Source organism: Hyla sarda, chromosome 3 (genome assembly GCF_029499605.1).
Source record: "Hyla sarda isolate aHylSar1 chromosome 3, aHylSar1.hap1, whole genome shotgun sequence".
NCBI lineage: Eukaryota > Metazoa > Chordata > Amphibia > Anura > Hylidae > Hyla > Hyla sarda.
Genome location: NC_079191.1, coordinates 129,110,100 through 129,132,697, shown reverse-complemented (window position 1 = coordinate 129,132,697; position 22,598 = coordinate 129,110,100). Strand labels below are relative to the sequence as shown.

Here is a 22,598-nt window from a genome sequence, read left to right as displayed (position 1 = left end):
TGACCCGGCTGCTCAGTCGGGCTGTTCGGGACCGCCGCGGTGAAATCGCGGCGTCCTGAACAGCTTGCAGGACACCGGGAGGGCCCTTACCTGCCTCCTCGGTGTCCGATTGGCGAATGACTGCTGAGTGCCTGAGATCCAGGCAGGAGCAGTCAAGCGCCTATAACGCTGATCACAGGCGTGTTAATACATGCCTGTGATTAGGATGAGAGATCAGTGTGTGCAGTGTTATAGGTCCCTATGGGACCTATAACACTGCAAAAAAAAAAGTTAAAAAAAAGTGTTAATAAAGGTCATTTAACCCCTTCCCTAATAAAAGTTTGAATCACCCCTTTTCCCATAAAAAAAAATAAAACAGTGTAAAAAAAATAAATAAATAAACATATGTGGTATCGCCGCGTGCGTAAATGTCCGAACTATAAAAATATATAATTAATTAAACCGCACGGTCAATGGCGTACGCGCAAAAAAATTCCAAAGTCAAAAAAAGCGTATTTTGGTCACTTTTTATACCATTAAAAAAATGAATAAAAAGTGATCAAAAAGTCCAATCAAAACAAAAGTCATACCAATAAAAACTTCAGATCACGGAGCAAAAAATGAGTCCTCATACCGCCCTGTACGTGGAAAAATAAAAAAGTTATAGGGGTCAGAAGATTACATTTTTAAACGTATAAATTTTCCTGCATGTAGTTATGATTTTTTCCAGAAGTGCGACAAAATCAAACCTATATAAGTAGGGTATCATTTTAACCGTATGGACCTACAGAATAATGATAAGGTGTAATTTTTACCGAAATATGCACTGCGTAGAAAGTAGAATTGGCGACGCAAAAAATAAGCCATAATATGGATTTTTAGGTGGAAAATTGAAAGGGTTATGATTTTTAAAAGGTAAGGAGGAAAAAATGAAAGTGCAAAAATGGAAAAACCCTGAGTCCTTAAGGGGTTAACCACCCCTTATCCCTCCCCTGTATCATTTCACCCCCCCCCCTTTATACCCTGTGCCACCTTATTCCCCCGTGCCTTGGGCCAAATTATCCCCCCCCCCCCCCTACCCTCTGTTCCATATAATTTCCCCTTGATCCCACCCCCACCCCTTCCCGTGCCATTTCATTCCCCTTTCTTTACCCTCTCTGTAACCCCTCTTTATGAAGTGGCACAGGGGGTGGTAAAGACGGGATGATGAATTTGCACAGAGGGCAATAAAAGGGGAATTAAATTGCACAGGGAGGATCAAAAGGAAATGATGTGGCACAGGGGGTAATAAAGGGGGGGATGATTTGGCACAGGGGAATAAAGTGGCATGGGGGGGGATCAGGGAAGGTGGGGGGTGAATGATGTGGCCGGCGGATGTACAGTATCAAGAGACCAATGTATAAACATTGGTCTTCTGCTTCTGTGCTGGGGCTGCAGTGGGGGCCTGGTCCCCTTACTGGGGTGTTGGCTGTACCCCCTGACTGTGGTGTATACAAGGTAGGGCGGCATATAATCCTGGTTGTCCCCTATTGGGAGTGTTTTGTGTCCTAATAGGAGTGTTTTGCCCCCTAATGTCCCTTTTCGGGTGTGTCTGCGTCCACTATTGGGAATGTCCCCTATTCGGAGGTGTCTGCTAAGATTATATTCACACTGCGGAATCTCCGCTCGCTGAATTCAGCGAGCAGAGATTCCGTCTGGCAGCCGCCGCCGAAAATACTTTGGCGGTGGACCGCGCGTCACTGCGCCGTCACCATTGACGGCTATGCAGTGCTTGCTGACCAGTGCAAAGAATGAACAATTTCAGCGGATGAAACGGGTGTCCCGCGGAAGACCCGTTAACACTGATGGTTGGGTTTACTGTGCGGAATTCGCAGTGTGAACATACCCTGAGGGAGATTTCTCTGCAGTACGGTGTGCTTTTTTACTGGATCATGCTTTTAGGCACTGTTTCCCAACTAGTGACTCTCCAGCTGTTGTGGAACTAGGACTCCTGGCTAAAGGCTGTCCGGGCATGCTGGGAGTTGTAGTTTTCCAAAATCTAGATTGGAGAATAAGACTCTCTAGAATAGCAAAGAGGTCTGCACTAGTAATCAACCTAGCAGAACAATAGAATGATGTTCCTATAGGCAATGTCCCAATGCATAGAGCAAATAGACAAGTGTGAACACAGCCTTAACATGGAATAACATATCATCACTTTTTCTAGGGGGGATCCAGTCACAGGCTTCACTTACTCTTTAGAATACTCAGACACCTGTAACTATTACAAATACCAGTGTTTCCAAATCAGGGTGCCTCCAGCTGTTGCTAAGCTACAATTCTTAGCATGTCCGACATGCTGCGAGTTGTAGTTTTGCAACAGCTGGAGGCACCCTGGTTGGGAAAAACACACTCAATGGCAGAGTTTGGATAATATAATATTTCTGGCTACCTCACACCTGCCCACTGCTTAGAGACCCGGTAACGGTAAACCACGGCGGGAAGGAGAGGGTTAAGCTCTGAGGTAGAATCCCGCCCTCCTCCAATGACAAGCAGAGAGGGATATGACGTCACCTCGGACAGAGAATGTAGATCCAGCGGCGGAAGCCGTGGCGCAGGGTTACGTAGGGGTGTACTGGGCAGTAGACGTAACGCAGCTGCTATATTGAGCAATGTGAGACAGTGTCAGGTGTCTACAGTTAGGGGACACCGGCTATACATTGTGTATTAGTGATAGAGGGAATGGGGTTCACCTGAAGGCTTCCAAAAGGTTAGGGGCCAGCATTTGTTATATAGGCATGAGCAGCCATGTCTATTACCACATAACACTAAAGAGGTCCATAGCGATAGTCCCCAACTAGTGACTCTTCAGCTGGTGCATAACTACATGCAGTACATGATGGGAAATGTAGTTCTACACCATAGAGCTTAAAATGGGGGTACATAGGTCTAACACAGGGTGTCCTAACCAGGGTGCCTCCAGCTGTTGCAAAACTACAACTCCCAGCATGCCCGGACAGCCGTTGGCTGTCCGGGCATGCTGGGAGTTGTAGTTTTGCAACAAATGAAGGCACCCTGTTTGATGAACACTGGCCTATGGGTTCTGAGTCACCAGCCCCCTGTTCTATATGACTATTCACGATACAATATGTGAGAATGAGATTAGGACAAAACCCTGTACACAGAATGAGAAATAAGCACAAATATTTCACCATCTAGATGTAAAAATGGATATACGAAAGATTTCTGGGAGGATTCACATAGGAAGAAGTCCGCCACATCAGGGCATAATGTTTTGACTTAAAAAAAGGGTCATGGTTTGATACAGTTTGATTTGTCACATAATTTTGTTGTAGACACATCGGTTTTAAAGGGGTACTCCGGTGGAAGACTTTTTTTTTTTTCTTTTTTCAAATCAACCTTTGGATAGGGGATAAGATGTCTAAGGCTAAGTTTCTACTTGTTTTTCTTGTGGCCAAAAAAAAAAAAAAAAACAGAAAAAACACCTCAGCATTTTGCTGTGTTTGGTGCAGTAGTGATGGAAAAAAATTTACTTAAGGAAATTTATATTTTTTATAACAAAATGTAATACATTTTTAAAAAAGTGTGTGTTTCACTTTTTTTCGCTCTATTTTTTTCAGGTAGTACTACAACTTCCAGCATGGAACAGACTGTTTCATGATGGGAGTAGTAGTACCTGTACTAATAGACATATCGCCAATGCGATTGTCCATAATATAGCAGAGATATGGAGCTGCTCTATACAGCGCTCGCATCTCTGCACTATACTCCGGCCAGTGATGTGAATAGAACATCACTCATTCATATTTTCTGCCCAGAGTGGGGATTGGCCGGATGGTTGCAGCCAATCACAGCTCCGAGGGAAATATGAATGAGTGATGTTCTATTCACATCACTGGCCGGAGTATAGTGCAGAGATGTATAGAGCAGCTCCATCTCTGCAATAGATAGGACGATTACAGCGGATGTCAGGAGTGATACCCACTGTGATCTGTCCTTAATTGCTGGTACTACTACTCCCATCATGGAGCACACTGTGCTCCATGTTGGGAGTAGTAGTACCTGCAGTTAAGGAAAGATCACAGCGGATGTCACTCCTGACACCCGATGTGATCCTCCTGTATAATGTATAGATGCGGCCGGCCACTCTCCTATGGTCCCCTGCACTGATGTATATATACACACATTCATATTTCCCACAGAGAGTTGTGATTGGCTGGAACCATCTGGCCAATCACAGCTCTCTGCAGGATATATGAATAGGTGTATATATACGGCAGTGCCGGGGACCATAGAAGAGTGGCCGGCTGCATCTATAAATTATACAGGAGGATTGCAACAGAACCCGGGGCGATCTGTCAATTAGTACAGGTACTACTACTACCATCATGGAACAGTGTGTTCTATGCAGGGAGTAGTAGTACTATCTAAAAAAAATAAAGCAAAAATAAGTGAAAAACACACACAACATTTTTATTATTGTCGGCTACATTTTTAGTGCCCTGCCCACACACATAAATTCATCCCTGTTTTAAAAATTAATAAAAATGTTGTTATAAAAAAAGATAAATTTCGTTAGATACAACTTTTTCCTTCACTACTGTGTCTTTTTTATTTTTTTTAATGGTACCCTACGAAATTTTATTAAAGGAGATGTCCAGTGCAGACTATTCCTATTCCATCCTGCCCGGGCTGCAAAAAAAAGAGAAAACAAACTTTCATTTACCTTCCTAGGTTCCCCCGGAGCTCTGCAACAGCTGATCGGTCGGCCGCCCAACTCTACTACTTCTTACTTCCCTTAGCTCGGTATGTCACACGGCGCTACAGCCTAAGGGAAGTAGGAAGTAGACAGCCCGTCCGACTGATCAGCTGTTGCGGAGCTCCGGGGGAACATAGGAAGGTAAGTAAAAGTTTTTTTTCTCTTTTTTTTGCAGCCCAGGCAGGATGGAATAGGGAAAGTCCGCACCGGACATCTCCTTTAAAAAAAGGTATTGCCCTCACTTATTTGGATCACTAAAGTCCAAAAAAGAATAAAAACCGCCTGCAAAAACGCCAAATTTAAAACCCACATGTCGTTTTTCTTGGCGTTTTTTTCACTCCCATAGACTTTTATGGGAGAAAAACACTGCAATTTCAGGGGAAAAAATGCCATTGGCTCAACATGCTGCGACTGTGCAAAACTGCCAAGGAGCTAAAAAAAAAAAAAAAAAGAGTGAAAAAACGCCAAGCGGAAAAATAATTTGGCGATTTCTCATTGATTTGCAACTAACATCTGGCCGCAGCATTTTTTGGCCTAAAAAACGCAATGCTGCAGAATTGGCATTTTTCTTGGCATTTTTACATGCCCAGACTTTGGCTAAGCAACACTCTGACTTATCGGGCCTATCAGGCTGAGCAGGACAATGCTACGGCCAGTGATTTTTTTTTTCTTTCCCCAGCACATTCTACAGAAGATCAATGTGAGATCTGAGGAATTTGGGGGCCAAGTCAACGCATTGATCTCTTTGTCACATTCCTGAACACATTTTGCAGTATGACAGGGTGCATATTCTGCAGATAAGAGTCAGTGCCATTAGGGAATACCTTTCCCATGAAGAGGTGTTCTTGATCCGCAACTATGTTTATGTAGATGCCATTGCCCGCTGCATCACACTTATCTCTGTTGGATTGTCGTACCATCTCAAGCGAGGAACATTCCTGCCTGTCGATGTGATGTACAAGAATTTTGATTCATCAGACCAGTCACCTTCTTTCATTGTTCTATGGTCCAGGTCTGATCTGACCAAAGTGATGATGGTTTCAGGGGAGTAGCTATAGTGGGGGGAAAAGGTAGCAGTCACACCGGGGCCCTGGTGTCTAAGGGGCCCCAAAGCACATCTGCCCCATAAGAAACCAGTAATTTAATTCACACATGAGGTCCTGTTGCAGATTTTGCATCAGGGTCCAGAAGCTACAAGTGACACCTCTGGATGATTTTAAAATCATGCATGGTTGGTATAAAATCAGTTACAGACAAATGTGTTGTAATACTGCATATGCAAGTACATAATAGTCATACAATAAAGCAAAAAAAAAAAAAAAAAAGGTAAACAGTTCTTTACAAATAGACTATAACGTTTATTATGTACAGTAATGAAAAACAGTTAATATACAAATATTTTGTCCATGTAACAACATTGACAAAAAGTAATAACTCATTCCTGATCACCAGTAGTGATGAGCGGCATAGGCCATATTCAAATTTGCGATATTTCACGAATATATGGACGAATAATCGTCCTATATTCGGGAAATTCGCATATTCGCTATGTTCCTTTTTTTCACTTAGTGGGCATGCGCGATTATATCTCACCTAAAAGAAGGGAGGGATCAGTGTCTGACTGGAAGTGCTGATCTCCGTGAATATTTGCAAATTCGCAAAAAAAAAAAAAATTATGTTCGTCATTACGTATATATATATATATAAATATATATATATATATATATATATATATATATATATATCACTATACAGTGACCCCCCGACCTACGATCATTTCAACATACGATGGCCTCTCAGAGGCCATCGCATGTTGAAGGCAGCATCAACATAAGATGCTTTTGTATGTCGGGGCCATCGCATAGACGGCTATTCGGCAGCGCACACTGCTTCAGCTGCCACCGGATAGCCATTTACGGTGCCCTGTGTGGTCCGCTGACGATCACTTACCTGTCCTCGGGGCTCCGGCGCGTCCTCTTCGGGATCCCCTGCATCGCCGGCACTCTCCATCGTTGTCATCACGTCGCTACACATGCTGTCCCGTCATCCAATAGGAGCGGCATGCATAGTGACGTGATGGCGGCGGCGGAGAGCGACGTTCCCAGGCAGCAGAGGCCTTGCCAGAGCATCGGGGACACCCCAGGGATGCGGCGACATCGATGGAAGGCGACATCCAGGGCAGCGGTGACGGTCCGGAGCAGCGGGTATAACCTCCAATACCAGTGGTCTTCAACCTGCGGACCTCCAGATGTTGCAAAACTACAACTCCCAGCATGCCCGGACAGCCGCTGGCTGTCTGGACATGCTGGGTGTTGTAGTTTTGCAACATCTGGAGGTCCGCAGGTTGAAGACCACTGTCCTATACTTTACATTGCACGGATGCCTCAACATACGATGGTTTCAACAAACGATGGTTCATTTGGAACGGATTACCATCGTATGTTGAGGAACCACTGTATTCTAAATATTTGCAAAATCGCAAAGTGCTGATACTCACGGTAAAAATTAGCATTTCGAATATTCTCGCTCAACAATACACCAGCACAAGGCTATGTTCACATTTGCGTTGGAAGCTTCCTTGCTGCCAAACTCCATCAGCTATCTCAGGAAGAATACGACTGCCTGCAGAGCTTTTTTTTCTACCAAGTTGATGGACACCATGACAGAACCTACCTGCCCCCGTTATGGGTCTATGGCAGGGTTTTCCAAGCAGTATGCCTCCAGCTGTTGCACAACTAGAACTTTCAGCTGTGAGTTGTAGTTTTGCAACAGGAGAAGGCACACTGGTTAAAATACCGCTGATCTATGGGGTCTACTGGTGGTGTCCTTCATACAACAGATCAAGGATTGCATTTTTTCTGCTACAGAACCCACCACGCACTTGTGATCAGGGGCCTGATATTATAGTACAACAAAAAAATATGCCATACTCACCTGCCCCATCTAAAGCAACTGTTCCATTCCATGATAGAAGTTGTCATTTTGCAACAGCTGGAGAACCACATGTTGGGTATCACTGCATTAGGCTCTTGTTTCAATGGCAGATTTTTCAGTCTAGAAAAACCATCACCAAACAAGTGGCAAAAATCCATGACACATCCTATGGCTACATTTACACTAGAGATAACGTGCGCTTGCAACAACCCCACATTGATCTCGATGAGAACCTGCTTCTCTTTTCGGAATCTGATTCAGATGGAAGACTGTACATGTTCGATCCTCTGGTGCTATCTGCTAGAGAAGTCCCATTTGTCGATGGGACGGCACTTATGTCTGCGGCATAAAGCCACGGACAACACTATGAATTCAGATCATTTCTGCTTCATACAGAAGATCGCGGATCTACAGAGGAAATTTAGCCAGGACTTTTTTTTGCTTAATTTTTGTAGTGTGATTGGACACTTATAGGGTTGCCACCTGGTCAGTATTTTACTGCCTCAGCCGGGATTTTGGCCACCCTGCCGGAATTTGTATATTAGAAATACCGGCAATGCAGTGCTTGGTATTTATCCAACCAATCCTCCAACTCCCAGAATGTTACACCATATACTATACACCAGTGTTTCCCAACCAGAGCGCCTCCAGCTGTTGCAAAACTACAACTCCCAGCATGCCCTGACAGCCGTTGGCTGTCCGGGCATGCTGGGAGTTGTAGTTTTGCAGCAGCTGGAGGCACCCCTGGTTGGGAAACACTGACTTATAATTTGTTGCCCGGTTTTTCCTTCCTAATCCTTGTTGTGGAGGAAAATCAACAAAGGAGGAAGCTTTTGACTTCATAACCCGTCCTCATATATTGTTGTCATATCCCAACCCCATATCCCGTCCTCATATCCCAACCTCCTATCCTGTCCTCCTATGCCATCATCACATCTCGACCTCATATCCCATCCTCACATCCAGTCCTCATATCCCGACCTCCTATCTCCACCTCATATCCCATCCTCCTAACTCGACCTCATATCCCGACCTCAGGTGGGACTGATTTGTGATGAAGATATTGTAAGCTGAAAAAAAAGGGGACGTGGCTTTGTGGGACTGGGCTTGATTTGCAAGCCAGACTGATGCACAAAAAGGGTAGATAATAAGAGGTGGGGCTTAAACTTTGGGCGTGTCTTTGTGGGATGGGGTGTGGATTGCAAGCCGGACCGACACATTCACCAGGAGATGCGGAGCTTGTGGAGTAAGGTACTGGAAGTCCCATAAACTTGAATGGGACTTGAAACAAAAATCCATCTTTTATATAAGAGTGTAGGTAAGGGTTAATTTAACTCTCATATTTTTATTTGACATATAAGTAATATGTGTACCAGGTATTATGGAAATATCTCCAGCCGTACGTAAATTATGTGGGAACATACATTTCCCATTGATGTGCATGGGACTTTAAAGGAGATGTCCGGCGCAGACTTTTCCTATTCCATCCTGCCCGAGCTGCAAAAAAAGATAAAACAAACTTTCACTTACCTCCCTACGTTCCCCCGGAGCTCCGCAACAGCTGATCGGTCGGCCGGGTCGTCTGCTTCCTACTTCCTTTAGCCAGGTACGTCACACGGCACTTCAGCCTATCACCGGCCGCAGCAATGTCCCGCCTCAGCCGGTGATAGGCTGAAGCACCATGTGACATACCTGGCTAAAAGAAGTAGGAAGCAGACGACCCGGCCGACCGATCAGCTGTTGCGGAAAGTTTGTTTTGGTTTTTTTTGCAGCCGGGGCAGGATGGAATAGGAAAAGTCTGCACCGGACATCTCCTTTAAACAAAAACCCCAACCATCACAAATGGGGGTAGTTAAAGGGGTACTCCAGTGGAACACTTAATTAAATCAACTGGTGTCAGAAAGTTAAACAGATTTGAAAATGACTTCTATTAAAAATCTTAATCCTTCTGGTACTTATTAGCTACTGAATACTACAGAGGAAATTATTTTCTTTTTGGAACACAGAGCTCTCTGCTGACATATCTGTCCATTTTAGGAACTGTCCAGAGCAGCATGTTTTCTATGGGGATTTTCTCCTACTCTGGACAGTTCTTAAAATAGACAGAGGTGTCGGCAGAGAGCACTGTGGTCATGGTGTCGGCAGAGAGCACTGTGGTCATGGTGTCGGCAGAGAGCACTGTGGTCATGGTGTCGGCAGAGAGCACTGTGGTCATGGTGTCGGCAGAGAGCACTGTGGTCATGGTGTCGGCAGAGAGCACTGTGGTCATGGTGTCGGCAGAGAGCACTGTGGTCATGGTGTCAGCAGAGAGCACTGTGGTCATGGTGTCAGCAGAAAGCACTGTGGTCATGGTGTCAGCAGAGAGCTCTGTGGTCATGGTGTCAGCAGAGAGATCTGTGGTCATGGTGTCAGCAGAGAGATCTGTGGTCATGGTGTCAGCAGAGAGATCTGTGGTCATGGTGTCAGCAGAGAGCTCTGTGCTCAAGGTGTCAGCAGAGAGCACTGTGCTCATGGTGTCAGCAGAGAGCTCTGTGCTCATGGTGTCAGCAGAGTGCACTGTGCTCATGGTGTCAGCAGAGAGCTCTGTGCTCATGGTGTCAGCAGAGAGCTCTGTGCTCATGGTGTCAGCAGAGAGCTCTGTGCTCATGGTGTCAGCAGAGAGCTCTGTGCTCATGGTGTCAGCAGAGAGCTCTGTGCTCATGGTGTCAGCAGAGAGCTCTGTGCTCATGGTGTCAGCAGAGAGCTCTGTGCTCATGGTGTCAGCAGAGAGCTCTGTGCTCATGGTGTCAGCAGAGAGCTCTGTGCTCATGGTGTCAGCAGAGAGCTCTGTGCTCATGGTGTCGGCAAAACAAATTTGTCATCAAAACAAAAATGGTACTGTTAAAAACTACAGATCGGGGTGGGAAAAATGAGCCCTCATACATCCCCATATAAGGAGAAATTAAAAAAAAGTTATGGGGGTTAGAATAGGACAAAATTTCCCCCGCATATGTGTATCCTGTGATGTTACACATATATAATTAATTATGCAAATTAGCATGGCCAGTATTATTTTTTTTTGCAAGAAAGGTGGCAACTAGAGATGAGCGAACTTACAGTAAATTCGATTCGTCAAGAACTTCTCGGCTCGGCAGTTGATGACTTATCCTGCATAAATTAGTTCAGCTTTCCGGTGCTCCCGTGGGCTGGAAAAGGTGGATACAGTCCTAGGAGACTCTTTCCTAGGAATGTATCCACCTTTTCCAGCCCACCGGAGCACCTGAAAGCTGAACTAATTTATGCAGGATAAGTCATCAACTGCCGAGCCGAGAAGTTCATGACGAATCGAATTTACTGTAAGTTCGCTCATCTCTAGTGGCAACCCTAGACACTTACCTAGATCTTTGTTGAGTATTTAGCATTTTTTAGCCCTGATTGTGGATTAGCCTCATTCATTGAGACTGAGACGTGTCCTGACTACCAGAGGCGTCTTTTGTGCAAACAGCAGCCACACAGATTTTGAATGTGCTTGGGAAAATAATGCACCGTATGCCACAGTGTGAACAAAAGCATGAAATCCTATTAACAATAAGATATATATTGTATTTTTTTTGTGCATAAGAAGATGCTGAATATGCTTTGGAATACACATGAACATACATCATGTGCACGCAGCCTTATATGCGATACAGCAAGCTGGAGTACAGTGCAGTGCAGGAATGTGTATTTCTCTTATCTACACTGTAATATATATATATATATATATATATATATATATATATATAGTGACCCCCCGACCTACGATGGCCCCGACATACGATCATTTCAACATACGATGGCCTCTCAGAGGCCATCGCATGTTGAAGGCAGCATCAACATATGATGCTTTTGTATGTCGGGGCCATCGCATAAACAGCTATCCGACAGCGCAGACTGCTTCAGCTGCCACTGGATAGCTGTTTACGGTGCCCGCTGATGATCACTTACCTGTCCTCCGGCACGTCCTCTTCGGGATCCCCTGCATTGTCGGCGCTCTCCATCGTTGTCATCATCCAATAGGAGCGGCGTGCGTAGCGACGTGATGGCAGCGACGGAGAGCGAGGATGCCGGGGAAGCAGAGGCTTTGCCGGAGTGTTGGGGACGCGGCGACAGTGATGGACGGCGACATCCGGGGCAGCAGTGGTGAGCGGTGACGGTCCAGAGCGTCGGGGACAGGTGAGTACAACTTCCTATACCAGTGGTCTACAACCTGCGGACCTCCAGATGTTGCAAAACTACAACTCCCAGCATGCCCGGACAACCGTTGACTGTCTGGTCATGCTGGGTGTTGTAGGTTTGCAACATCTGGAGGTCCGCAGGTTGTAGACCACTGTCCTATACTTTACATTGCACGGATCCCTCAACATACGATGGTTTTAACAAACAATGGTTCATTTTGGAATGGATTACCATCGTATGTTGAGGGACCACTGTATGTATGTATGTATGTATATATATATATGTGTGTGTGCGTACAAGGAGCCAACCCTATTTACCCAAGCCTTCCCCTGTAGAAGTGCAAGGACACAACTAGTCCCATGACTAATAACGCGCGGAATGCCGGGAACGCGGACTATTTGACGTCCTGACACTGGCGGACGGATACGGCAGCGCGCTACTACGGGCTGCTCACTGCCTGCCTCGGTCGTCGCAGATACGTTTCCTCGTCACAGTGATGGCGGCCGTTCCCCACCTCTCTGCTCCCGCCGTTCCCTCTCGTCCAAGCGATGGCATCCTCATTGGCGACCGGCTGTACTCCCAAGTCTACCTCACCATTGATAACTCCATCATCCCCGAGGAGCGGTTGTCGCCGACACCGTCTATGCTGGATGGCCTAGACCTGAACACGGAGACCGACCTCCGCATTTTGGGCTGTGAGCTCATCCAGTCAGCCGGTATCTTACTCCGCATGCCGCAGGTGAGGGGATGACGGGCACCGGCGGGGCTGGACGGCTGAGGCCTAGCGGTGTGTGGCCGGGGGTGGGCAAAATGGCGGCTGTCTTCCCTGGGGTTCGTCACTTGTCCTTCTTGTCTTCTCAGGTGGCCATGGCGACCGGGCAGGTGTTATTCCACCGCTTCTTCTATTCCAAGTCATTTGTGAAGCACAGCTTTGAGGTGAGGAGAGCGCCAGGGCTACTGCGCATGTCTGTAAATGTATATCCATGTGTATGGCCCTACAGACTGTGGGGATCTCCTCCCTGTGCTTCTTCAGCTCTTACAAAACTACAACTCCCAGAATGCCGAAGGTTTGCTGGGAGTTGTCTTTCTGCAATAGCTTTTGGAGCACTTATATATACTGTCATGTAAGTGTATGTACACACTGTACAATGTCATATAGAAGTGAGGGGCTCATCAGGATACAGCCAGTGCTGCAGAGAAGGGGGTTGAGCTATGTATGTATGTATGCAGGATCTGAATCTGTCAGCTCTATATCATGCCCAGTGCTGCTGGTAAATGATTCCTGACCTTTTGCTCTATTGCAATGTGCAGAAGCCCCATAGAAAATGGATGGAACACATACATCCTGTGTATAGGCCAGTGTTTCCCAACTTGGATGCCTCCAGCTGTTGCAAAACTACAATTCCCTGCATTCCTCGACAGGCAAAGGCTGTCCGGGCATGCTGGGAGTTTGTAGTTTTGAAACAGCTGGAGGCACCCTGGTTGGAAAACAGTGGTATAGGCAGTAACATTCAGAAATATGTACTCTGACACATGGGAATATGTACTCTTGACACATGGGAAAAGAAATGCTGTAAAAGCATCGTGTACATTGCTTACCGGTCTACCCCCAAATATATAGCCACCAAAAACCAATTTGTGTTTGGGGGTCTTAATCCTGCTTAACCCCTTAAGGACTGGGGGTTTTTCCGTTTTTGCTCCTTGCTCTTAAAAAAATCATAACTCTTTCAATTTTGCACCTAAAAATCCATATGATGGCTTATTTTTTGCACCACCAATTCTACTTTGTAATGACGTCAGTCATTTTGGCCAAAAATCTACAGTGAAACGGGGGGGAAAAAATCACTGTGCGACAAAATTGAAAAAAAAAACGCAGTTTTGTAACTTTTGGGGTCTTCCGTTTCTACGCAGTAAATTTTTCGGTAAAAATGACACCTGATCTTTATTCTGTAGGTCCATAGGATTAAAATTATACCCTACTTATATAGGTTTGATTTTGTCATACTTCTGGAAAAAATCATAACATGCAGGAAAATTAATACGTTTAAAATTGTCATCTTCTGACCCCTATAACTTTTGTTTTTCCGTGTATGGGGCGGTATGAGGGCTCCTTTTTTGCGCCGTGATCTGAAGTTTTTAACGATACCATTTTTGCATTGATAGGACTTATTGATAGCTTTTTATTCATTTTTAAATGATATAAAAAGTGACACAAAATGCACTCTTTTGGACTTTGGAATTTTTTTTGCGCGTACGCCATTGACCGTGCGGTTTAATTAACGATATATTTTTATAATACGGACATTTCCCCACGCAGTGATACCATATGTTTTATTTTTTATTTTTTTATGGGAAAAGGGGGGTCATTCAAACTTTTAATAGAGGAGGTGTTAAATGATGTTCGTTCACTTTTTTTTTTTTTCACTTTTTTTTTTTGCAGTGTTATAGCTCCCATAGGGACCTATAACACTGCACACACTGATCTTTATCATTGATCACTGGTTTCTCATAGGAAACCAGTGATCGATGATTCTGCCGCTTGACTGCTCATGCCTGGATTTCGCCTCGGCTATCCCGAACAGCCCACTGAGTTACTTTCACTTTTAGCCGCGCGGCTCAGCTCTGAGCGCGCGGCTAAAGGGTTAATAGCGCGCTGCGCCGCGATCGGCGAAAACCCCACGTTATATCACGGGAGCAGGACCAAGGATGTACCTGTACGTCCTTGGTCCTTAAGGGGTTAAGCAGTTGCTCAGCACCACAGTATTCAGAATGCATTAGTTTTCCCTCAGCTCTTCATCACTGTAAGTATGTAATGCAACTTTTCTTTAACTCAGTAGAAAATGGCCACTCCTTTAACCCCTTAACGACCACGGACGTAAATGTACGTCCTGGTACATTTACGTCCTGTGTATGACCCCGAGCATCGGAACGGTGCTCGCGTCACACTGCAGGTTCCTGCTGTAGCAGCAGTCGGGGACCCGCCGCTAATGACAGACAATCGCAATCGCGCGGATGTCCGCCATTAACCCCTCAGATGCCATGATCAAAAAAGATCACGGCATCTGCGGCAGTGCGGTACTTTGAATGGATGATCGGATCGCCCGCAGCGCTGTCGCGGCAATCTGATCATCCAGCATGGCGGCCGGAGGTCCCCTCACCTGGCTCCAGTTGTCTCCCGGGGTCTTGCTATAGATTGTCCCCTATGGGGACATAAAAAACATATTTGGTATTGCCACATGCGTAAATGTCCGAACTATCAAAATGTAATGTTAATTATCTCCTACGGTGAATGGCGTAAACGTAAAAATAAAAAAGTCAAAAAATGCAGCTTTTTTGTCACATTTCATAAAAAAAAAAAAAAAAAAAAAAAAAATAGTGTACAGATGACGGCGTAAAAAATGAGCCCTCATACCGCCCTATATATGGAAAAAATGGAAAAGTTATAGGTGGTCAAAATAGGGCGATTTTAGATTACTGATTTTGTACAAAACATTTTTTAGATTTTAGATTTTTTTTTCTTTTTTAAGCGGTACAAAAATATAAAAGTATCTAGCCATGGGTATCATTTTAATCGTATTGACCCACAGAATAAAGAACACATGTAATTTTTACCGTAAAGTGTACAGTGTGGGGGGTTCGCCGTGCATTTTATTGTAAAATGAGAGGTTTCATTACAAAGTACAATTGGTCATGCAAAAAACAAGCCCTTATATGGGTCTGTAGATGGAAATATAAAGGAGTTATGGATTTTAGAAGGCGAGGAGGAAAAAACCAAAACGCAAAAAGAAAATTGGCCTGGTCCTTAAGGTTAAAATGGGCTTGGGCCTTAAGGGGTTAAGTGTTACCCACGGAAAGGGAATAAGAGCAAAAAAGCCTTGCTACTTTGGCAATGTATCCATACATTCTGCAGCTGTATTAATTCTTCATTAGGCTGGGTTCACACTACATTTTCTCCCATACGGGAGCGCATACGGCAGGGGGGAGCTAAAACATCACGCTCCCGTATGCCTTCGAATGCGCTCTTGTATGTCATTCATTTCAATGAGCCGGAATGAAACGTTCGGTCCGGTCGGCTCATTTTTGTGCTGTATGTGCTTTTACAACCGATCCTAAAACTGTGGATACAGCGCAAAAATGAGCCGACCGAACGTTTCACTCCGGCCGGCTCATTGAAATGAATGACATATGGGAGCGCATACAAAGGCATACGGGAACGCGAGGTTTTAGCTCCCCCTGCCATATGTGAGAAAACGTAGTGTGAACCCAGCCTTACCTCTTATGTGTTTAGGCTTTTTTCTCACAAATTGTTCCCACAAATTTCTAACAATATAAATGATTGAAAAAAATAAAATAAAGATAAATAAATAATTAAATCATAGCAGCAGCAGCAGTTTACACCCCATGGAGATGGATGGGCGCAGTAATTGGTTCTCCCTTTACACTTTCCTGACAAGAATATAAAGACAATAGTAGAAGATGTCGAGCCTTATTCTCCGGAGCCTGTCTGATTATACTGTTGTTTCTAGCTCTGTAGATGGTGGATTGAAGCCTGTTACTGTGCAGCTTTTCCTGTGTTCTCGAAAATCTGTGCTGTCAGTTATTGAAATATGGTACTCTCATCAAATTGGCTTCTTTTCAGATTGTTGCCATGGCTTGTATCAATCTCGCTTCCAAAATTGAAGAATCTCCCAGACGAGTTAGAGATGTGATTAATGTTTTTCATCACTTGCGCCAGTTGAGAGCAAAACGGTATGTTTCTACATTTTATATGTACATGCTGTGTGGTTGAGCAATCTGTTAACTTCTGCAGATTGAGGTTCCTAATCTCTGGTGTACTGGGAGTTTTAACTTACAAAAGTGGTGCACAATGAATCATTTCTCCTTATTCTTCATGTCACCTTAGTTGCAGGACCATTACTTCTTGTGAAGAGACAGTTTTGATAAAGCACACTTTGTCTTGTTGTGATGTTTTTTTGTTTTTATTTCATCCAAATGGCCATGTACAGTATTAAATGGCACATAAAACATTTCTTATTCCCTTTTACAAATATTTTTCTTTTCTGTATTCTTTGTGCATCGTTGTTGTGTTAAACATACCCTTATAATGTTATGTGAATATCTTGCTTAATTTTTCAGTCAAGATCTTGTGTAGGAACTCTTGTCAGCACTTAGCTATGTATGGGATGACCAAGCCTTTATAACAGACTCCTTAAATTACAAGTCAAAGGCATGACACAGGTTTGATTTTGTCCTAGAATGTAACCATACAATATAAGGGTTAGTGGTATTATTGTCCAGTGTAATCCACCTGGAATATATATGGACAGTCCACTTAGAGCATTTAAAGACAGTGTTTTGTTGTATGAGTTAGCCATGTAATGCTACCAAACAGATGTGAACCTACAGTGCCATTGTCAACTAGTGTTTTGCTTAATGTGACATTTTGTCTGTACACTTCATTGGATACATTTTATAATTAACACATTGCTCACCACACATTATATATCAAAAAAAGGCTTTTGCCAATAAAAAAAAGTTAAAAAAATAAAAGCTTGACTGCATGATTGCTAATAAAAGACTGACAGTTCTGTAAGCACATAAGGCACAACTGTCTGCTTTACCCTGTAGAGCAGCAGAGCGAGTATGTATGGACTCTTATTGTGGATTAGTAGATACTTTTTGCTGTTTTACAAGAGGCTTCTGTAAAGAGCACCATATCTATAAAGAACACCCTAATGTGGCATTTGTTGTCGCACGCCACAACTTTTTTCTTTCTCAAAAATTAAACCTCGCTATAACGCTCTGTTGACATTGGTGTCATGGTGTTTGATAACAGAGCCATTACAGCTATGATTAAGTTCACACTGCATTTCTGCTGTCTATCACAGGTAACCGTCAGCATCTTGTTCTTAGTAAGAATGGGATGTCGAAGTATATTGTGGTGTACAGCAGCGAGTGCCATTTATTTCATCAGCCAGAACGGAGTCACATAGTGAGTCAGTTTGGACAACTTTTTGCTGGTATACATTAATTTAACAGGACTCGATAGTGTGGCCTTCTGCACTATTAATTCCTGTTAAATTAGCTTATAGTGCCAGAAAGTTGTGACTTGGTGACTCTATTCAGTCCATTGAAATGAATGCTATATGCCATAGTATACATCAACATCTTGTTCTTGGCTGAATGAAGGTACCTGTGATGGACAGTATAAAGTGGTGTAATCAGAGCCTCAGATGTATATTAGCAAATTAGTCAAGACACCCACCCCCCCACCCCCCTTGACTTTTGTGGGTTTCAGTACTTTTGACAGCAAGAAAATTGTTCCAGTCTGGGGTATTTTTTTATTTATTTTTTTTACTGCCAGATATAGACATCAGAAACCCTTGAAGACCCTTAAAAGCATGTATTCCTCCCCAAATGAATGCAGTGCACTTCACATGCTCTGGATAGGAATACCACCATAAGTGCAATGTCCACCTCAATGCAGGAGCCGGTCTTCATAGGTCTAAAATGGAAACAATCTCCTGTAGCGAACCAGGGAGTGAAACCCTGGCTGAACACCCAGACTGGTCTAAATGTGACAGTGCCATTTATGTAATATAGGAACGTACACCAAAGCCGTATCAAACTGATCACATTTTAGGGGTCCTAAGTTTTTTTTTTATGGCCTATGGCATTTTTATTATAGTAAAATTTAATTATTGCTACATAACCTATAAAAGTAAAGGTTCATGTTTTTAATATCCAAATTCGTATGGGTAAAAGCTGCATAAGATGTCAGTTATGTATTGGAAGAACTTTTGTTTACAGATCTGCGACTGATCTTGAGATGCAGCAATCGTAGTCAAGTAATACATTCACACTGACTTCTGAGCAAGGGGCACAACATATACTATGCTCACTACTGCACTGTAGTTAAAGAAACTAGGCTTCGTTTGAAATCCTTTTGTTCAGCCTTTGAACAAGCAGAGCTATCTGAGACTTGTGATCGGATCTTAGAAAGAGTATGTAGTATTCAGAAAATGGATCGTGATGCTGTAACTCAAGCAAGTACATAAGGCTAGATTCACACGGCCGTTGTCTAACGTCCTGCTTTTCTCGCTATTGAGGTTTACTGACCTTACTTTTAACAGACAGAGAAAAACGGATGTTATCCATTTGTATCTGTTTGGATCTGTTATTGTTCAGTTAATAAACAAAAAAAATTTAAACTATTTTGTTCTGAGCATGCTCAGAAGTAAAAAAAACTGAAAAAAAGGGATGCAAACAGGTGGCATTAAAGTCTCATCAGTTTTCCATAGACTTAAAATTAAAATCTACTACATCTGTTTTTTTGATGGAGAAAAAATACTGCACGCAATGTCTTTTCTCCGGCAGAAAAAATGGATAGGAAGCAAACGGGTGACAAAGGACTGTAACAGAAATCCCATTGACATAAATGGAATCCTTTTACAGCAACCTGTTTGCAAAAGTATCGAACGGATTGCATAACTGGCAAGAATTTATGGGGGCAGACAGCCGTGTGAACAAGCCCTAATAGGGAATGCAGTTTGTAACATTCTTTATACGTAGTACACAATAGGTGTAAATGTGTGACTAGAAGGGAATCAACACTAAGGGAAGCCCCTTTTGCACTCGACCTGTCTATTTTGGTAAATGCTCTTATTCCACGGGTATTCCAGTATCGAAGTGTTTTATCAGCCCCCTGCAACATAAACATGTAATATTTACCTACCTCAGTCCCATGCATCACCTGTTCTAGTGCCTTTTAAGAAGTACTGCAGCCTTAGACAATTTATCCCCTGCGGCTGACATGCCCCCTCCATGCCCCTCTGTGGGAGAGGCAGAGATGCAGCGTTCGTGCATCCCCCTGCCTTTCCCAGAGAGCTTAATGGAGTTGGAGGGTTTTTTGACCTCTTGGTGAGATCGACAACACAAGCATGAGCCCCGGCAGCTCCCGGTCACCATACGGGAGATAGCAGGGAGTCCCAGTGGTCGGACCCCCCTCTCAATCACCTATCCCCTATCCACAGAATAGGTGATAAGTTGTCTAGGGCTGCAGTACTCTGTTAAGCCCACTACTGGTCACCACTTATTGCTGCTTCCAAGATATGTGGTCTTGGCAGGACCTCCCCACTTAACTAATGACTGACAGGTAGGCTATCTCTTTGGCCTGTGATTGAGTGAGCAGTTCCTGCTCCAATGTCTTGTCTTAGAAGCAGCAACAAATGTAGACCGGAAGGCACTAGAATGTGAGATGCAGGGGACCAAGGTACATATTTATTTATACGTATTTTTTTTTTCAGAATGGAATACACCTTTTCAGGGAATCTGTTTTGATCATGTTCAGAGCTAAAATGTCAGAGGCTGTCAATCGGTTGGGCCAATCGCTTGGCCCTTTAAAGACTACTTTATAGGCAGCTTATGTTGCCTCACCAGACTTGTCCAGGCCTATGTTTTCCATTAGATAAGCAGCGTTCCCTGTGCTGAAATAACATGGCTTTCTCAAATGTGCATGTTTATTTGACTTGATGGGGCTAATACTTTAATTGTATATTCTCTGTAGAAACTAGCTTAATGTTAGTTGTGAGCAGATGAATGTTCTTAACGCATTAGATGGAGGTATAGCGAAATATTGGTACCTATTGTACTTTACTAGATGTACTGTGTTAATCTGAACTCAATTTGGTTTTGTGCTTCTGTACAAATCCATAGTAGAGCAGTGTTTACTTATGTAAATCAGTATATGAACATGTTGCCTTATATCTGTTAGATACCTTTTTATTGACTTTACATTTTTTTCCCCCTTGCAACCGACTATACAGCAACCAGCTACATTTACCAATGCCTGGGTGATGTGGAGTGGTACGTAGAGATGAAGCTGTCGTCTTGGCAACAGTGAGTGACGTTTCGAAAATCCCCATGGAGAAGCCAGTGCTCTGAGAATAGGTCACTGGAATCGGGGACTCACAGGTTGGCCACCGGTGAACCAATTGGACAGACTCCTGTATCATGTAAAGCTTTTGTCTTTGCTGTCCAAGTTTATTTTAACTGATTGTCAATCATTTTCACTTCAAGAGAAACATGAGGCAGAGTATATTTAGCATATGTTGCTTTTTCTAGCAATTTTATATGTGTAACTAGATATTAACAAATTCTGTTTTCATTAAGTTTTAGCAAGACAAACAAGCAGTGAATATCCTACATTGCATCGCTCATGACAGACTACTTCTAAATGTTTCTCTTCACTACATGTTTGTTCATTTACACGAACTGTAATTATAACCTGAGGCAGAACCTTTATTACATCCAGAATGTCTACTAAGGGAAGTGCAACTAGTAAAGTATAAGACACTACATTTTTTAATCCATTAGTCTTTTATTAGGTATCTATTTAAAGTATACTTGGTGCGTACATAATATATATACCTCAAGTCAATCTGCTTCAAACCATCCTGCAATGTTTGCTTTAAGGTTGCATGTGGCAGTTCTTTAAAGGATTTTCATCCACAGTAGTGTACAGAAAGTACAGTCTAAATGAATGAAGTTTACAAATTCTCATTTACTTGTTGTGCAAATAATCTGTTCTTAATTTAATGCATACTTTGGTTTTATAAACCACACATTTTTGTTTTGCTGATTTCTACTATCTATTTAGTACAAAATTGCATACAAAACAGCTTTTGTACATTGCTGCAATAGGCCTGTACTTCTCCTACAGTAGTGTATTTACAACTACAGTATGCCTTTATTTTAATACAGGTTTTTACTCTGCACGATTCTACAAGAATCTGACAGAAAGAAAATGCTGCATTCTTTATTGGATTTTGTATGTATAGTGGCATACTCCAGCATTACTGCTTTGTACATGGCACCCTGCTATGTGAATGAGCAAACAGATAGTTTCTTTAATTTTGCACAGACCTTGTTAAAAATGAAAGTAGCAAGCTGATTGGTTGCTATGGGCAACTTTTCCTCTAGGCAGTTTTGATAAATCTCTCCCAATGTCACTGGAGTGTCTTTATACCCCTCTTCCTATGAAGTGCTGTTGTTCCTTACATGCCTGTGAATAGGCTTTGCATTGCTCGGTCAGAAAATTGATCAGTAGTAAATACACACAATCCAGTTTTAACCAGAAGCTCTAAAAAGACGGATGGCAGATTTTAAAAGCAGTTGTCCAGTAAGTACTGATGTTCATTCATCTAGTCCCAATTGATCTCCATTTCCTGGTCTTTTCCTGATTTACAGAAAGTAAACTTATGCCCTCCCTGCAAACCATTGGCCACAGCAAAGATCCCCATAGGAAATGATTGGCTGAATGGACATTTTCTGTGTGCTGCAACAGGTCCAGAAGGTGGTGATAATCCCGGACTTGGTGAGCCTCAGAATAGAATTGACAGGAATCTGAGAGGTATAAAACTTTGTTTGGTTTTCACTGATGTGGAAAAAAAATAGAAGTATTTCAGCAAGGAAGAGGTCAGGGAAAAGCAGAGCAGCGCACGCGGGTCATATATGATCAGTTCCCCAGTGCACTGCTGCTGATAATTCATTTGGGGGGGTTAGGGCGAGATGAGTGAAACAAAAAAATACTGTGGAACCGCCATGAGTTTGAAATGTGATACACATTTTTGGTCAAACTACCCAGCACTAGTGCTAAGTGTGAATCTTTTTATACGACTTTGCACTGTAGGTCAGTGCACTTAGCTTTAGGATTTGCTTCCCTTGACTA

At 43.3% G+C, this 22,598-nt stretch overlaps 1 protein-coding gene across 1 annotated transcript in view; it reads left to right on the top strand.

Moving 5' to 3' along the window:
- Nucleotides 1–12,286: 12,286 nt before the first annotated feature.
- The window catches only part of CCNL1 (cyclin L1), a 33,329-nt gene continuing 23,017 nt past the window's right edge, over nucleotides 12,287–22,598 (top strand). Inside the window, exons 1-3 of the mRNA XM_056565027.1 lie at nucleotides 12,287–12,608; nucleotides 12,731–12,805; nucleotides 16,509–16,618. Coding sequence (XP_056421002.1) covers nucleotides 12,366–12,608; nucleotides 12,731–12,805; nucleotides 16,509–16,618 — 428 coding nt within the window. The 5' untranslated portion in view covers nucleotides 12,287–12,365. The remainder of the gene's footprint in view (nucleotides 12,609–12,730; nucleotides 12,806–16,508; nucleotides 16,619–22,598) is intronic.